Genomic DNA, 17,869 nt, shown 5'->3' with positions numbered 1-17,869 from the left:
AGGTCCTGAGTTCAATTCCCAGCAACCACATGGTGGCTCACAACCATCTGTAGGGAGGTCTGGCGCCCCTCCTCTGGCATGTGGGCATGCATGGAGGCAGAGTGTTGTATAAATGATAAATAAATATTTTAAAAAAATGTAAAAAAAAAAAAAAGAAATGATTGCTGTATGATCGGAGCATTTGAAGAAAGACTATTCTATAGAGAGCAAGACCAGGACCTCAGTAAACTCATACCCACTCGTTGACAATGTGTTATCAGTCACATTTATCAGCTGTTAGAAATTAGAGTCATCAGAAACTTAAATACGGAAGGAAACCATGAATATTATTTATGTGTTAATATTAATATGTGTTAATATTATTTGAAGGTTGTTCTTTGTCTTATTTTACACTTTAAATTTATATTCCTTTCATTAATAGATATGAATAAAATACAAAATATCCCCCCAAAAAATTCACACCTTCAAACACGTATCCTATTTGAGCAATTCTTACTTTTGAACAGTCCTGTTTCCATTTCTTTCACCTGGCAAACGCCTATACATTCTTCAAAGTCTTACTTAGAATTCACCTGCTCCGATTATGGCTTCCCACTGCTACAATTCCCACAGACTCCGTATGCACACTAACCTAAGTTTTCACTCTATCCTATGTATGAATCTGTCCTAAGTGCACGTGCCATGCCATTGTGCCAGCTATCCTGCATCCATGGGCTCTCTCCTCTGTATAAGAGTCTGAGTTTTTCGCCACGCAGTGGTGGTGCAAGCCTTTAATCCCAGCAGAGGCAGGCGGATCTCTGTGAGTTCAAAGCCAGCCTGGTCTACAAGAACTAGTTCCAGGACAGGCTCCAAAGCAACACAGAGAAACCCTGTCTCAAAAACAAACAAACAAACAAACAAAAAGGGGCTTGAGTTTTTCGAGGAAAAGAAGCAAGTTTTGTTTGTTGCCATATCTCTGGCACTCAGGAGAGCTCCAGACATGGTGTCTATTGGATGATTGAGTGAATGAATGGATGTCAAACCGTACACCCCTATTCCATCCTAAAACTGTCTCTTCATCACTGAAATTCTTTAAAAGTCAGTAAGACAGCTCAGCAGATAAAGGTACTTGAGTCCAATGGCACAAGTCTGACACTTGAGTTTGGTTGGCAGAGCACGTGTAAAGATGGAGGAAAAAAACTGATTCCACTAAGTTCTCTTCTGACCTCCATACACATATGCCCCCTACCGTTCCTCCTCCTCCTACACACACACACACACACACACACAAAATTGCCTTTAATTTTTTGTTTGTTCACTTGCTTGTTTGAGACAAAGTTTCCCTGTGTAACCCTGGCTGTCTGGGAACTAGCTCTGTAGATCAGGCTGGCCTCAAACTCATAGATCCGCCTGCCCCTGTCTCCCAAGTGCTGGGGTAAAAGGCTTGTAATTGTCTTACATTTTAAGTCAGTATTTGCCATTGTAATATAAACATCACCAATTATAAACTCTTCAAGCTATGACCCTCCCATTCCCAGATACTGCCGCTAAGTAAACCAGTGGCCAGGTCTGATGCCTGTAAATCTGTTCGAATGCCTGCTACACATGGCAATGCCGCCATTGACCTAGTCACCACTCTCGGTCAAAAGCAGCCCAGAGGAACCAGTAGAAATGAACTTCAAACCCCACACAAACCTGGACATCTTCACAAGTCAAAAGCTGTGACACTTCACTGTCAATCAGTGTGAAGGAGCCAACAGGAGGGCCACTCAGATCCTCGGCATCACGAGCTTCCAAGAGAAAGCCTTTAAATTTTGGCCCTGATAAAGTAACTGGGCAACATATAAAAAGACAAGTTAGGGTAAAAGATTTAGTAATAGTCCAGGAAAAAGCGTTTAGAAGAAGTTCAATTAGTTAGAATCTGATGTATCTCTGCAAAACACACAGGACAGAAATCACCTAGTAGAAGAACATCTAAATCATGCTCCCTGGAGCATGCCCGCCATGTTTTAGGAGGCTGATTTTTTTTGTTTTGGGTAGGTGGGTTGTTTATTCTGCAGCACTCACTACACTCCACCTTGCACTCGCTAGGCAAACACTCCACCATGGAACTATGTCTTCAACCGTCTTTTAGTTTTTATTTTGAAACAGAGTTTCAATAAGTCACCCAGGCCAGCCTTGAATTCATTCTGTAACACAGGTTGGCCTTGAATTTACAATCATCTTGTCTCAGCCTACTGAGTATCTGGGATTATAGACCTGGGTCTTTAGGCCTGGCACCTTAAGATATTAGTAGCTGTTCCACAAGAGGGTAAAAGCATGGACGATGACTAGGTAAGTCTATAGAAAACATTAATTTAAAATATTCTTGAAGAAAGTAAGAACATGTTTCTTTACTAAAATCTGATTATCTTTAGTACTCTATTGTCGCAGAGTAAAATTCTAAGAGATATCTAAAGCACACAGAGTGTTCAACGTTTATTTCTTCATGCATCCTTTTTGTTAAGAACTCCTATTAACAAGCTGGGCAGTGATGGAGCACACCTTTCATCCCAGCACTTGGGAGGCAGAGACAGGCGGATCTCTGAGTTCAAGGCCAGCCTGGTCTGCAGAGCTAGTCCCAGGACAGCCAGGGCAGTAAAACAAAAAAAAAACCCTATCTCAAACAACAAAAACATTTTCCTATTAGCATTATGTAATTCTATAATTGCAAAACACAGGAAATTCAAATGTCATCACAGACGTACTTTTTTGTTTTGTTTTTCTGAAACAGAGTCTTGCTAAATAGTCCAAACTGTCTCCTACCCTGATCCTTCCTCAGTCTCCAGAGTGCTTCGATGATGGCACACACCACCACACCTGGCTACAGATAAACCTTAACACTCAACCTACGTTTTGCCAGAAGAATCAGGGACACATAAGAGACTGCACTCCTTTTTAAAATGGGAGGAAGTAAAACAATATAAAATTATATTTTTTCCTATTCCACTGAGTTAATAATGTTCAAGATACAACACAGTGAATGTAACATTAATATAATAAAACAAATAAACTCTTTGGTATCTTAAAAAAAACTTATTTGTGCTGGAGAGATGGCTCAGTGGTTAAGAACTCTTGACTGCTCTTCCAGAGGACCAGGGTTCAATTCCCAGCAACCACATGGCAGCTTACAACTGTCTGAAGATCCAGTTCCAGGGGATCTGACACATTCACACCGATTCACATTAAATAAAGTTAAATAAATCATTTTAAAAACTTACTTTAGCAGGGCAGTAGTGGCGCACGCCTTTAATCCCAGCACTCGGGAGGCAGAGGCAGGTGGATCTCTGTGAGTTCGAGGTCAGCCTGGTCTACAAGAGCTAGTTCCAGGACAGGAACCAAAAGCTACAGAGAAACCCTGCCTCGAAAAATCCAAAATAAATAAATAAATAAATAAAAACTTACTTTAGACCTTGTTCTTAATAAGGAATAGATGCCACTGACATAATACAGACATCTGTAGTAAACAAAACAATGAAAGCAGATAATGCCATGATAAGTCAACTGACTAGGTTATAGTGAAATTGTTTGATTCCAGCCATAGAAAAAACTCAACGAGTAGAAAAAGACTCAAACTCAAAATGCAAGTCTTTATTCCCAGCACTAGTACCTTGGATCTGGTCTCCAGGTTTGAACTTCGTCTGGCTCAATGTGATTTGGTGAACAGGCTCTGGCTGTGGGCTGTGGCCATGTTGGGGGGCCATCCCACCGCACGACATTGCTACTTTTCCATTGGGGTAACTAGCCACAGAGCAAATGAGCAACACAGACACAAGGGCACTGACGGTAAACTCTGGAGCTGCCATGTCCAAATGGAGATGAAGAGCACGTCACCTGCAGACATAATGAAAACACAATATGGCAGCTTTAATAACACAGGGCAGGAATCCTACATAATTACTTGTTTTCAATGCTTGGTTCTCCAAAGTCTTGAGCTATGTAATAAAAAGAGTGTAGTATGTGATCTAAATCTCAGTTTTTATCAAAAACGCTAACTGTGGGACTTCACCAAGATTCTATTTCCCAACCTGAAAAAAAAAATGAGTTCTTTTATTTTAACAAGATGAAAATATAACCCAACGTCCAAGAGGAAAGCTAATAAGCGATTTTATGAATATGACAAAACCAGGTGTGGTGCCAGCATCAGTAACAGAGGCAGGAGGATCTCTCTGAGATTGGCACAAGCCTGTCTACATAGAGAGTTCAAAAAAAAAAAGGATATGATGAGAAAAACAGTAGCCTGGTTCAATAAAAACACCTCACCTCACCCTGAGAAGCTTAGAGGAATGTCTCTTTGTCTCTTCTGGATTTTTGTTTGTTTTTGAGACAGGGTTTCTCCAGAGCCCTGGCTGTCCTGGAACTAGCTCTGTAGACCAGGCTGGCCTCAAACCCACAGAAATCTGCCTGCCTCTGCCTCTGCTGGGATTAAAGGTGCACCCAACCACCTTCCTTTATCTCTTCTGGATTCAGCAATCATTATCTGAACAAATTTCTCCCAACTTCCTATTAAACTAACTGTTACAGCAGGTATATCATCTAATCTGTAATATGGAGAACAAATAATGTCCAGAAATACCTGGGACCCCAGACATTTCTGAATTAAGAAATGACTGTCAGCTAAATGTCACATAAACCTCTTCTTGACTTCCCCTTCCCAGCTGTGTGTTAGAAAAGTAGCCACTCTATCCCAACCCCATCCTCCTCTAGCCCAGATCCACAGTACTCCAGGGGGCTAGAAATAGCTGGGCAGGGTCATGTTACATGGCACTATGTTTAACTCTGTGGACAGGCTGCTGCTCATTCTCCACAGAAATGGAACTTTTCTATGCCACGGATGTGGTCAGAAACCAGTATCTGTTCTGGAGGATATACACTCTGTCTCAGGAGCTACCAAGAAAGACGGCATGGGGCCCAAGAGTCCTGTGCTCTCCTACCTCCCGTCAAACATCAGTTTATATAGAATTCTCCTCTGTAAAAGTGATAAGTGCAACCAATCATGGCCTTCAGAAAAAGTATGAGAAGTATAACACTTCTAGGCAGACTTAGAAGAAAAGCGTGACCCAAGGAAGCAGAATATTAACAAATGTCACTGGTCCTTAGGCAAAGCAATTGGAGATTTTTCAAGTAAATCCTGGCTTCTAAAGCCTTCTGTTAGGAGGAAACCTGTTACTATAATTTTAGGGAGAAATTCCCCAGCACCAGGTACCCCAACAGGCTAGGCTCAGCCACCCATCCCAAAACTCCGATTGAAGAGATATGTAATAGCAAAAATCAGAGACAAAGGACTCAATCAATTCTTCCATTGGGAAGATAAACAACAGAGGGGTTCAGTGATCTGAAGAACTGGGGCAGTGAGCCAGAGGCACAAGAGTGGTCTGACTAGCCATAACGTCAGCTCTTATCCAATGACCCGTCACTGCTGTCACTCTGGAGGGGAGCAATCTGGTTCCCCTAAAATGATTGCCCTACTCCAGGATACCATTTCACCATCCAATTATTGTCCTCACCTGCCCTGCGAGTTTGTACTGTTTCCAGAATCCAAGGTGAAAGCAAGTTGACGACATAGAATCTCTCTGACTCCAGCCTCAAGCATTTTCGTTATCCCATGTGCCCAAGGGAAGAGTCAGTGTTGTAAGAGACTGGCTTGCCTTCACAACCAAGCAAGAGGCACAGAAGAAGGTAGAGGTCACAATTTAAGTGGTCTTGACCCAAGGTATTAAAACAACTAAATATAGTTATGTGTCGTTCATTAAAAAAAAGTATAGCAAGACCCGTGCCACAGCTCAGTGGGTAAAAGCATTTGCCAGCCAGTCTGACTACCTGAATTTGATCCCTGAATTCCATGCAAACGTCGAAGTAGAGAACCAAGTCCAAAGAGATGTCCTCTGACTTCTGCCCGTGTGTGTGCACATGTGTGCACGTGCACACACATACACACTAGTAAGTTTTAAGTTTTTTGAAAAGTATGGGGTGTAGTCAGTGGTAGAAACCTTGCCGACCTAGCATGCGCAACCCTTGCCCCCAACCAACATTCCCGTAAGAAAACAAAAAGTTGATTGATTAAGCCCACAAATGAATAATCAAGTGCTGTCACGCCGCATTTGTAGGTCTACAAACTGTATAGCCCTAGCTGTTGCACAGAGCAACAGCCTCTCTTAACTAGGAAGAAAGAGTAATGATTTTTTTAAAAAAAAAAAAAAAGCAAGGGGCTGGAGACATGCTCTGTGGCTAAGGTCTTGATCTTTTAAAGGACCAGGGTTCACTTCCCAACACCCACATCAGCTGACTCCTGTATTAGTCAGGGTTCTCTAGAGTCACAGAAGTTACAGAACGAGTATCTATCTATCTTTCTATCTATCTATCTATCTATCTATCTATCTATCTATCTATGATCTATCTGAACCATTACTAATCTTAAAGCACTTGAAAGCCTTCAAGATTTTTTTGTTTGTTTGTTTCAGTTTGGTTGGTGGAGGGGGGCAGCATTTAAGACAGTTTCTCTGTAGCTTGTGCTACACTTCAGGGCTGTTCTGGAACTCACTCTGTAGACCAGGCAGGCCTCAAACTCACAGCGATCAGATCACTTCTACCTCCCAAGTGCTGGAATTAAAGATGTGCACGACCACTGCCCAGCTAAAGCCTACACAGTTTCAATAAACTCATTCTAGCACGAAAACAATCACTTCCTTCTTCACTTGGGTGTTTTGTCTGCATGTACATCTGTACACCACATTCGTGCAGTGTCAGGGCTTTGGACCCTTTGGAACTGGAATTGCAAACTGTTGTGAGCCACCATGTGCGTGCTGGGAATCAAATCTGAGTCCCCTGCAAGAGCCGCCAGTGCTCCTAACCACTGAGCGGAGATGAGACATCTCTCGAGCCCCTTTGTCTTAGCTTCAGTTTCTATTGCTGTGAAGACACCATGACCATGGCAACTTTTATAAAAGAAAACATTTAGTTGGGCAGCTTACAGTTTCAGAGGTTCAGTCCATTATCAACATGGCAGAGTGCAGGCAGACATGGTGCTGGAGAAGGAACTGAGGGTTCCACATCTTGCAGGCAACAGGAAGCAACCCGAAACACTGGGTGTGGCTTAAGCATATATGAGCTCTCAAAGTCTACCTCCACCGTGACACACTTCCTACAATAAGGTCACACCCACTCCAACAAAGCCACACCTTTTAATAGTGCCACTCCCTTTGGGGACCATTTTCTTTCAAACCAACACACCACACCCTTCCTTTTTTCTTTTTCTTTCTCTTTTTTTTTTTTTTTTTGAGTCTCCCATTTGTCATCTGATTTTACTATAAGAATTATATGGGTACTCTTTTGGAATGAGTACAAAGTATCACCATTAACTTCTTGGGTAAATATGCTAGATTTCACCATGAACAACATGAGTAGGGAATTCATTGTGACAATTGTTCACATAGAAGCAGCATCCCTTCATCCACGGCTTCTGCTTCAGCTCCTGCCTGCAGATTCTTGGTTGAACTGTGATGTGAAACTGTCAACTGAAATAAACTCTTTCCTCCCTGTGACTTTTGGTCATGGTGTTTATTGAAACAATAGAAACCCTAAGGAAGACAACAGTCTTGCTTAATTCAAACTGCTCAGTCACTTTATGAATCTGAGGAACAATGCAGAGATTCCCCATAGGATCTATAAAGAAGAAAGGATGTAGAACAACTAGTTCCATGCTTGGAGGGAAAAGTGTCCATAAATAATCTACAGGAAGCCCAGCACTGGTGGTGCACACCTCTAATCCCCACTCCAGAGGCTGAGGCAGACAAACCTGTCTCAGGAGGGGGGGGGGGGGGGGGAGAAAAGTGGGATGGTGGTGGTGCACACCTTTAGTCCAGCACTCAGGAGGCAGACGCAGGTAAGTCTCTGAGCTTGAGGCCAGCCTGCTCTAAAGAGTGAGTTCCAGGACAGCCACGGCAACAAAGAGAAACCCTGTCTTATGGAGAGAAAGAGAGAGAAAGAGAAGAGAGAGAGAGAGAGAGAGAGAGAGAGAGAGAGAGAGAGAGAGAGGAAGAAGAAGAAGAAGCAGCTGAGAAATGGCTCAGTAGTTAAGAGGTCATACTGCTCTTGCAGAGGACCCGAGTTCAATCCCTAAAACTCAAAACCCAAATCAGACAGCTCACAACTGCCTATAACTCCAGTTCCACGATGACCTGATGCTTCTGGCTTCTGCCAGCATTCACATGCACACACACAGAAACACACACATCATTAAAAGTAAAAATGAATCTTTTAAAACATTGGTAAACCTGGTCACCATCATGTGCCATCACTCTTAACTTCTGGATCAGCGTTTACACTCATTTCTTCCAGACACCGCAGTGCTTAACAGCTGGGATTTGCCAGACTTCTGCTTAAACCTTCTAAAATATTTCAGAAACTCTGTCTCTCCTTTGTTCTAGTAACTTCACCTTCCTAGAAAACTTCCATACCAAGGAATAAATTGACTGCGATAGCTGAATCTCAAATGATAGGGAAGTCAAAAACTGGGTCAAGGATTTCTGCTTGCCAAGATTTTTTTTTTAATTTTTTAAAAAAAGTTCCACACTTTTTCACAGCAGGAAACGGGGGGGGGGGGGTAAAAATGACACAAATATGTACAGTAAGGACCTGATTCAGACACCAAAGTCATGGAAAATGAGCGGTGAGAAAATGGCTGTCATACTTTCTGAGCTCGAATCCTCGGGTAGAAAAGGCATATGGAGGTGAGAGGGTTCAGTTGAGTGTGATTTGAGTAAGAGCCACAAAAGAATCACAGGAAGAAAAGAAGAGGTGAAAATAAACTTTAGGGGACAAGTGAAAAACAATCTAAGCAGAACAAAAGTCAAATGTCACAAATAGTCTTCTTAAGCATATTAGGGGCCACAGACGTAGCTCAATTGATAAGAGTGTTTGCCTAATGGGTTTTTGATCCTACTGCACGTACTGGCTTTGTGGGAGCCTAGGCAGTTTGGACGCTCACCTTCCTAGACCTGGATGGAGGTGGGTGGTCCTTGGACTTCCCACAGGGCAGGGAACCCTGATTGCTCTTTGGGCTGACGAGGGAGAGGGACTTGATTGGGGGAGGGGGAGGAAAATGGGAGGCGGTGGCGGGGAAGAGACAGAAATCATAAATAAATAAATAAATAAATAAATAAATAAATAAATAAATAATAAAAACAGAAAAAAAAGAGTGCTTGCCTATCGCATAGAAAGCCCTGTGTCTCCATCCACATCACTGCACAAAACTAGGCATGATGGTGCACATACATCTGTAATCCCAGGACTCAGGATACAGGGCCAGGCAGGCCAGAAGTTCTAGGCTATCTTCAGCAACATTGTAAAGCCAGGTTCTACTACATGACTTTTGTTTCAAATTAAATCTGCCTTTTACATGAAGATAGCCATTCCCGTGAGTTTCTGTTTCTCTAGCGCACTCTCCCCCTCCTCACAAGCCAACTCCCTCCTCTCTCTCCGACTATGTGTGCCTGAGTGTCTGTGTGTTTACTGTGCATGTGCGTATACAAATGTTTGTAGATCACATCTATGTGCAGATATATGTCTTCCTAGTCAATTGCTCCCTTATGTATTGAAGCAGAGTCTCTTGTTTGAACCAGAGCTCACCAATTGGACTAGCTAGCTGGCTCCAGGGATCTCATCCGCTGCCTCCTAAACCCTGGGATTACAGGCAGAACACCACAGTGCATTTACGTAACTGTCCAGAATCCAAACTGGAGTCCTCAGACTTCCGCAGCAAGTCCTTTACCACTGAGCCATCTCCCCACCTCCATCTATCCATCCCTGTGACTTTCAACCTTGGCCACCATCTTCCCATTTCTCACCCAGTTCCTCACTGGCTCATCACCCCCATGCCGTCTGGGATGTTTCATAACCTTTCCACTGTTCTAAACCCACATCTGCCATCCTGTGACTCAGCTGTCCATGTGAGTGACAATAAGTTCAACTTGCTGAATGAGATGCACACTTTTTCCTCCGGCCTGGTTCTTGTGTCGGATTATGGCCTGTTGACATATCTCCAATCCAAAAGACTTGAAACCTCGGCCTCTCAGAATGGGATACCATGCACTTGCACCCGGTCTTCCACCCGTGCTGTGCAGAGCCCACCACAATTGCCCAGCCCTTTCCATCTTCCTCTGCCATCTGTTTCCTGCCGCTGCTGCCTCTGTCTGCTGTTTTCCTCTAACGCCCTCTCTTTCATCCCAAGCTAATGAAGAAACTCTTGTTCCTATACTCGCTCCATCTGTCTTAGTCAGGGTTCTCTAGAGGCACAGAACTTGTGGGATGAACAGGTGTGTGTGAATATATATATGTGTATGTGTGTGTCCGTGTATGTATGTGTGTGAATATATATGTATATATGAAATGTATTGAAATGACTCACAGGCTGCAGTCCAACTAACCCAACAATAACTATCATCTGTGAATGGAAAGCCCAAGAATACTACTGTCCCACAAGGTTGGGTGTCTCAGCTGGTCTTCTATCTATGCCTGAATCTGGAACAAGTAGGCTCCAATGCCAGTGGAGGAATATATGTGTTGGCAAGGCAAGGGCAAGCAGGCAAAGAACAAGCGCTACCTTCTTCCATTGCCCTTATATAGGCTTCAGGCAGAAGGTGTGGCCCAGAACAAAGGTGTCTTCCCACCTCAAGATCTTGATCAAAGGCAGGTGTCATCCTGCCTCCAGATCTAGATCTAGGAAGCCTGTGTCTTCCAGCTTCAAGATTTCTGGATTATAGTTCATTCCAGATACAGCCAAGCTGCCAACCAAGAATAGCCATCAAACCACCCTAACTTCACTTCACCCCACCAGATGGTCTCCTAAAGAGCAATCTCCATCAGTCTCCTCTTTCCCCATTTATTACCTACTCAGAAATCATTAAGGGTGCCAGTATAAGCCATATTGTGTTTCATACTTTTTAGCCTAATTCAAATTTCGAGGACATTTTTCTCTATGCTACACTATACAAACAACGTAACATGCACTAGATCTTGTTTTTTCTATTTATGTTCTGTCTCCTAACTGGAACCTCTTGTTTTCTCATCAATTTCCTACTTAATATATGTATGTGTATGTGGGTTTATACACACACATATACACACATGCACGTATATAGGACCTATAGATGACTAAGTGGGTTAAGGTTCATGTCACCAAGCCTGATGACCTGAGCTCAATCCTTGGGATCAACATGGTAGAAAGGGAAGGAGGGTTAAAATGTTTATGTACAGATGGGCATGGAGGTGCACACTTTTGATCCCAGCACTAGGGAGGCAGACTCAGGCAGATCTCTCCAAGTTCAAGGCCAGCCTGGTCTATAGAGTGAGTCCAGGACAGCCAGACCTGTTACAAAGAGAAACACTGTCTTAAAAACCAAAAAAAAAAAAAAGCACATATACGTTTATAGCATACAGATATAGACAAAACTCTCCGTACACTATGCTTACATACACACGCAAACACACACACACACACACACACACACACACACACACAGGTGCACACTGACCTTCAATCCCAGCACTCAGAAAATAGAGGCAGATTGAGTTCAAGTCCAACCTGTTCTAGAGTTCCTGGACAATCAGGGATACACAGAGAAACCCTGTCTCAATAAAACAAAAGTACAAAAAATAAATAAATAATAAAATGCACAAGACTAATAAATCTCAGTATTACCAAGTATATAAAGAACTGAACACTTGGAACCAAATAGAAGACCCAGATATCAATCCACACATCTTTGAACACCCGATTTTTGACAAAGAAGCAAAAAATATCAATTGGAAAAAAAGAAAGCATATTTAACAAGTGGTGCTGGCATAACTGGATTTCAACATGTATAAGAATGAAAATGGACCCATATCTATCACCATGCACAAAACTCAAGCCCAAATGGATCAAAGACCTCAACATAAAGCCAACCACATTGAACCTTATAAGAAAAAGTGGGAAATATGCTTGAACTAATTGGCACAAGAGACCACTTCCTAAATATAACCCAGCAGCACAGGCTCTGAGAGAAACAATTAATAAATGGGACCTCCTGAAACTGAAAAGCTTCTGTAAAGCAAAGGACACTGTCAACAAGACAAAATGACAGCCTACAGAATGGGAAAAGATCTTCACTAACCCAACATCAAACAGAGGTCTGATCTCCAAATTATACAAAGAACTCAAGAAACTGGACACCAAAAGAACACATAATCCAACTTAAAAAAAAAATAGAGTACAGACCTAAACAGAGAACTCTCAACAGAGGTATCTAAAATGGCTGAAAGACACTTAAGGAAGTGTTCAACATTCTTAGTCATCAGAGAAATGCAAATCAAAACAATGCTGAGATTCCATCTTACAACTGTAAGAATGGCCAAGATCTGATGGCAATTTATGCTGGAGAGGTTGTGGGGAAAAGAGAACACTTCTGCACTGCTGGTGGGAATGCAAGCTGGTACAACCCCTTTGGATGTCAGTGTGGTGACTTCTCAGAAAATTAGGAAACAACCTTCCTCAAGACCCAGTAATACCACTTTTCGATATATATGCCACAAGGACATATGCTCAATTATGTTCATAGCAGCTTTGTTTGTCATAGCCAGAACCTAAATGCCCCTCGACCAAAGAATGGATAAGGAAAATGTGGTACATTTACACAAGAAGTACTACATAGCAGAAAAAAAATGACAGCTTGAATTTTGCAGACAAATGGATGGAGTTAGAAAACATTATTTTGAGAGAGGTAATGCAGACACAGAAAGACAACTATCACAGGTACTCACTCATAGGTGGTTTTTAAACATAAAGCAAAGAAAACCAGCCTACAAACCACAATAACAGAGAACCTAGACAACAATGAGGACACTAAGAGAGATATACATAGATCTAATCTACATGGGAAGTAGAAAAAGACAAAATCTCCTGAGTAAATTGGGAGCATGGGGACCTTGGGGGAGGGCTGAAGGGGGAAAGGGAGAGGTAGGGAGGGGAGCAGAGAAAAATGTAAAGCTCAATAAAAATCGATTTTAAAAATAATAATAATAAAATAATCAAATTTAAAAAAAAACGAGCACTCATGCAGAGTACAGAGAATAAGCCGTCACAATACTTTCAAAAGAAATTTCACAGTGCCCTAGTAAGCTAAAAATAAGTTTAACCTCTGACAAGACATCCACTTCTACAAATTCATCCTATAGGAAAAAACACTCAGACCGTTAGTCAAGGAAAATTTAAAATAGCAAAGCTTAAAGATGTAAGATGTAAGAGAAGGGAAGTAGTGACACACACCTTTAATCCCAGCAATCACGAGACAGAGGCAGGTTAATCTCTTTAAATTCGAGGCCAGCCTGATCTACAAAGTGAGTTCCTGGACAGGCAGAGCTGTTATATAGAGAAACCAGGCTCCAAAAAGAAAAAAATCAAAAATAAGATAATTTGGAGGTTGGAGAGATGGCTCAGAGGGTAAGAGCACTGGCTGCTTTTCCAGAGGTCCCGAGTTCAATTCCCAGCAACCACATGGTGGCTCACAACCATCTATAATGAAACCTGGTGTCTTCCTTGCCAACAGTACATTGTATGCTTAATAAATAAATAAATATTTTTTTAAAAAAAATAAGATAATTTAAAAGCTTGCAAAAATAAACTGCAGCCGGGCGGTGGTGGCGCACGCCTTTAATCCCAGCACTCGGGAGGCAGAGGCAGGCGGATCTCTGTGAGTTCGAGACCAGCCTGGTCTACAGAGCTAGTTCCAGGACAGGCTCCAAAGCCACAGAGAAACCCTGTCTCGAAAAACCAAAAAAAAAAAAAAAAAAAAAAAAGCAAAAATAAACTGTGTTATAGCCAAACTATAGACTACTGTCTACCAAGCTCTAGAAAGAACACAGAAGAAGGCCGGAAAGACAGCACACAGGAGACAGAGGTGGGACCCTCGGGAGTTCAAGAGCACCCTGAGCTACACAGCAAACTTCAGGCCAGTCTAGGCTATGTGACACATGAGATTCTGTCTCAAAAGCAAGAGAAGAATGAAATCGTTTCTGAAGACAAAGACAACAACTAATTATTAAGTGTTTCACAAGGATTAACTCAACTCTCAAAACTCCTAAAACATTTAAGTAAAAGAATGAGCAGGGCAGTTGTGGCGCTTGCCTTTACCCAGCACTCAGAAGGAAGAGGCAGGCAGATCTCTGAGTTTGAAGCCAGTCTGGTCTACAGATAGAGTTCCAGGACAGCAAGAGCTACACAGAGAAACCCGGTCTCAAAAAGAAAGCACACACACACACACAAAGTAAAGGCACATTAACGCCACACTGAGAAGTAAAAACTTAAGGAAACTGCAAAATGCTACATAGTGTACCAAAACATACACAAATGAGCATAAAAGGAAAAAGAGAAGGAAAAAAGCGCTATGCAATGCTTCTAACAGTTATCAACGGTGGTCATTCACCCTTAGAATCACAGAACGGGAAGTAGAGGGCATTTCCTCTCCTTAATGCCCTTTCTCAGATACAGACAGATGACAGAGAGAAACAGACATATAGACAAACATACACTCACATCTATGTGAATTAATATATGTAATAAATCTTTTTTTCTTTCAAAATCTAAAACTGCTCTTTTATTGTTCTAGGTAAGTATTGTTCATATCTGCCATTAAAATGTTACTTATGCTAATGGGCATCACTGCTTTAAATTTCAGTTTGACTTCCTTTTTTGTTTCTTTGAGACAGAGTCTCACTCTGTAACCTACACTGGCCTCGAACTTACTGTGTAGCCCAGACTGGCCTCAGTCTCAAGGCAATCCTCCTGCCTTGGCCTTCCAGGTATTAGGATTACAGGGGTAAGCCACCATACCGAATTCCAGTTTAAATTTCCAATATGACAAATACCCCAGTTGACACAGTAGACATAAACAAAAGCTCTTTGACTTCAATACTCCTCAATGAGAGCAGAGCTCAGCTTGGGATCCTCTGCCAGAAGTCAAGGTAATAACTCAGCCAAGGCTAAACTGGTGGGAAACTGGGAAACGGACCAGCTATACCCAGAGCCTCACTTCTTTATTGAGAATTTCATGCATGCATATAATTCTTTGATCAGATCTACCCCCTAAGTGTGCAGCGGCACACGCCTTTAATCCCAGCACTCCAGAGGCTAGTGGATATCTGTGAGTTCAAGGCCAGCCTGGTCTATGGAAAGTTCCAGGCCAGTCTGGGCTACTGAATGAGACCATAAGTCAGGTCTCCATTTAAAACACCTTCTTTCTTTGGAATCTTGCCTAACTGTGCCAATTGATATAAGTGTCCTCCTCTTAGAAATATTACTATAAAACTTGTAACGTGATTTTCCTGCCACAATTGGTGACTGACAGGTAGCAACAAAAAAGACAAGCCCCAATGCTTTTGTAAATTGAATTTCAAAAGAGTCTGACATTCCCTGAGCAGAAAGGTATGCCACTGAAGGCAGAGCAAAAAGAAATGTCTGCCTACTAATTGACTACTAAAACTTTGCTGAACAAAACTTCCTCTGTAAATTCTAGCTTTGATACCAAGAAACCAACAGATAAATCCCACCTCTGTATTAACGAAGTGTAATAGACTCTCTCTTTTTCCTTCTCTTAATTCAGGAAAGGAAGACTGTAGTTGAACTGAAAGTTCAAAGTTTAGCTGTGTTACGAAAAATTCCACATACCAATTTGGTAGTTGAAAATTTCCCTTTGACCTTAGGAGTCATGACAAAAGCAAAAAGGGGAGAAAGAGAAGAGAGAAGGAAAGAGAAAAAGAGAGAAACGTTCACGTGGACAATTACGACATTGGAGTTAAATGTAAAAACCAAGTTACTGTTGTTCAATTTTTCTTATGGTGCACAAATAAAGTCAGTACTTTGCAGGCCTACTTGCCTGTCCTTGCAACTACCCCTTTCTTGGGATTAGGGCTCGTCACTCAAAGTCACGAGGCACACGAGCCTAAATCTTCAGGGAGATCAAGAAAACCCTGCTGGCGAGCGCAGCCCCCATCCCGCCTCCTGACTGCCCCTGTCGGCGCAGCTGCCAACGCTCGCCGCTGTCGCCCAGCTGGCTTCGATTTTTATAAGCTTTGCCAAGAGTCTTGACAGCGAAAACTAAACAGAGCGGGACTCTTACCTTGGGCAGAGGCAGCCTGACCGACTTCCGCCTCGGTTCCAGCCGGTACCGCGGAGCAGCAGCTGGGCGGAGCCAGTTAGTTCACTGGGAAGGCAGGCTGCCCGGTTGCCAAGCTGCACAACCTGATTTCCAAGCAAGGACGGCTTTTAGGACTACGTATCTGAAACTAAAAGGGTTCTGTTTCTAAAATGCTCTTTAGGTTTTTACTCACTAGTAATTGTTGCCCTGAGGAAATGTCACTTTTTTGTCTGTGTTTCTCTACAAATGTCTTTGAATGCACACCTGTTGTCTATAATACTTAAGACAAAAGACACCTACTTGTGTCTAAGCAAGGTAGCCAGATTCAAAAAACAATAGAATACCCACTCTCACTGGAATTTCATTTTGCAGTGTGAGACACGCTAATAGCTGTGTGTGTGTGTGTGTGTGTGTGTGTGTGTGTGTGTGTGTGTGTGTGTGTTAATGATTGGTTGAATATGGAATTCCAATTTACCGTGAGAATTTACAGAGCTAACCCCCCATTTGCTTTGTTTTCGTTTTGTTTTCCTTTTGTTTTGTTCGAGACAGGGTTTCTGTGTGGCCCTGGCTGTCCTGAAACTCGTTCTGTAGACCAGGCTGGCCTCGAACTCCCAGAAATCCACTTGCCTCTGCCTCTAGTTTAATCCTAGGTTAGGCCTGCACCACCACACCTGGTTTTAGCCTACACACACACACACACACACCTTTTTTTAACTCCAGCAGCGCCCTACAAACTATTCAATCACCTACACAAAGTTCTAAAGGAATCAGAGTGCACAAAATATAAAAGATGTGACAGAATTTTTTACTTCATAAAGTGCTACCTGAAATGCATGGGATTTGTTTCGTTCCCTTTCCTCTCAAGCCTTTAGTCTGTGTCTTGCATTATTTTGCAAAAGAAAATGTTCAGGGCTAAGGAAAAGAACTGTATATGAAAATGTTAACCACGTCGCTTCCCAACCTTGACTAACCTGTGCGGACTTGGAGAAAGATCACGAGGCAAGCTTTGACCTGTGGATACCCATTGCCCAACACCAGTAAATTCTCTAAATCCATTTGAAGAGAGAAGAGATAGGGAAGAACACCCACCTCCAAACTGTCTAGCAAGAACTAGTAACGATCAACAATCTACCCCTCCCCAGCCCCATCCCCACCCCCACAGCAGCCGCCGCCCCAGGAGATTAAGAGAGGCTTTAAATAAGATGAGAGTTCAGATCCTGTTTCCCAACCTAAAGCAGCCTGGAACATTAAAACTTTCTAGGTAAGCTGATTTTCAGAACAGAGCCACAGACTTGGGGTTCAACCCGTGCCCCAACAAGCCACACTCCTCCCCCAACAAGCCAGCCATCCTCCATAAGTGAATTTTAAAAGACAAGCTAATAATGAAAAGCAAAAGGAAAGATTTATTTAATGTATTTGACTACATAGGGAAGAGGAACAAAGAGATATGGCCACACGTGCACACATACACACACACACAGACACACACAGACACACACACACACCAGTCTGCCTTTCCTGTAGGATAAAAGGATAGGGTTCAAAGAGACAGCTGGTCAAGGTGTGGTCCCAGAACCACCAAGGTCTCAGCTCAGGATCTCTCTGGCAAAGTCCTATGAAAAGAAAGTTCTTAATATTTCTCTGGGAGACAAATTCCTCCTCTGGAGCCCTCTCCCTCCCCC

The 17,869-nt window shown here is 42.5% G+C and overlaps 1 protein-coding gene across 1 annotated transcript in view; it reads right to left on the bottom strand.

The window, feature by feature from the left end:
• The window catches only part of Frrs1 (ferric chelate reductase 1), a 41,191-nt gene extending 24,986 nt beyond the window's left edge, over window positions 1–16,205 (bottom strand). Inside the window, exons 1-3 of the mRNA XM_005357191.3 lie at window positions 16,170–16,205; window positions 3,629–3,852; window positions 1,675–1,811 (exon numbers count right to left, since the gene is read on the bottom strand). Of these exons, the coding sequence (XP_005357248.1) occupies window positions 1,675–1,811; window positions 3,629–3,824 (333 nt within the window). The 5' untranslated portion in view covers window positions 3,825–3,852; window positions 16,170–16,205. The remainder of the gene's footprint in view (window positions 1–1,674; window positions 1,812–3,628; window positions 3,853–16,169) is intronic.
• Window positions 16,206–17,869: the final 1,664 nt, after the last annotated feature.

The sequence above is a fragment of the Microtus ochrogaster genome, chromosome 21, assembly GCF_000317375.1.
Source record: "Microtus ochrogaster isolate Prairie Vole_2 chromosome 21, MicOch1.0, whole genome shotgun sequence".
Taxonomy (NCBI): domain Eukaryota; kingdom Metazoa; phylum Chordata; class Mammalia; order Rodentia; family Cricetidae; genus Microtus; species Microtus ochrogaster.
This window is presented reverse-complemented; position numbering and strand designations above follow the sequence as displayed.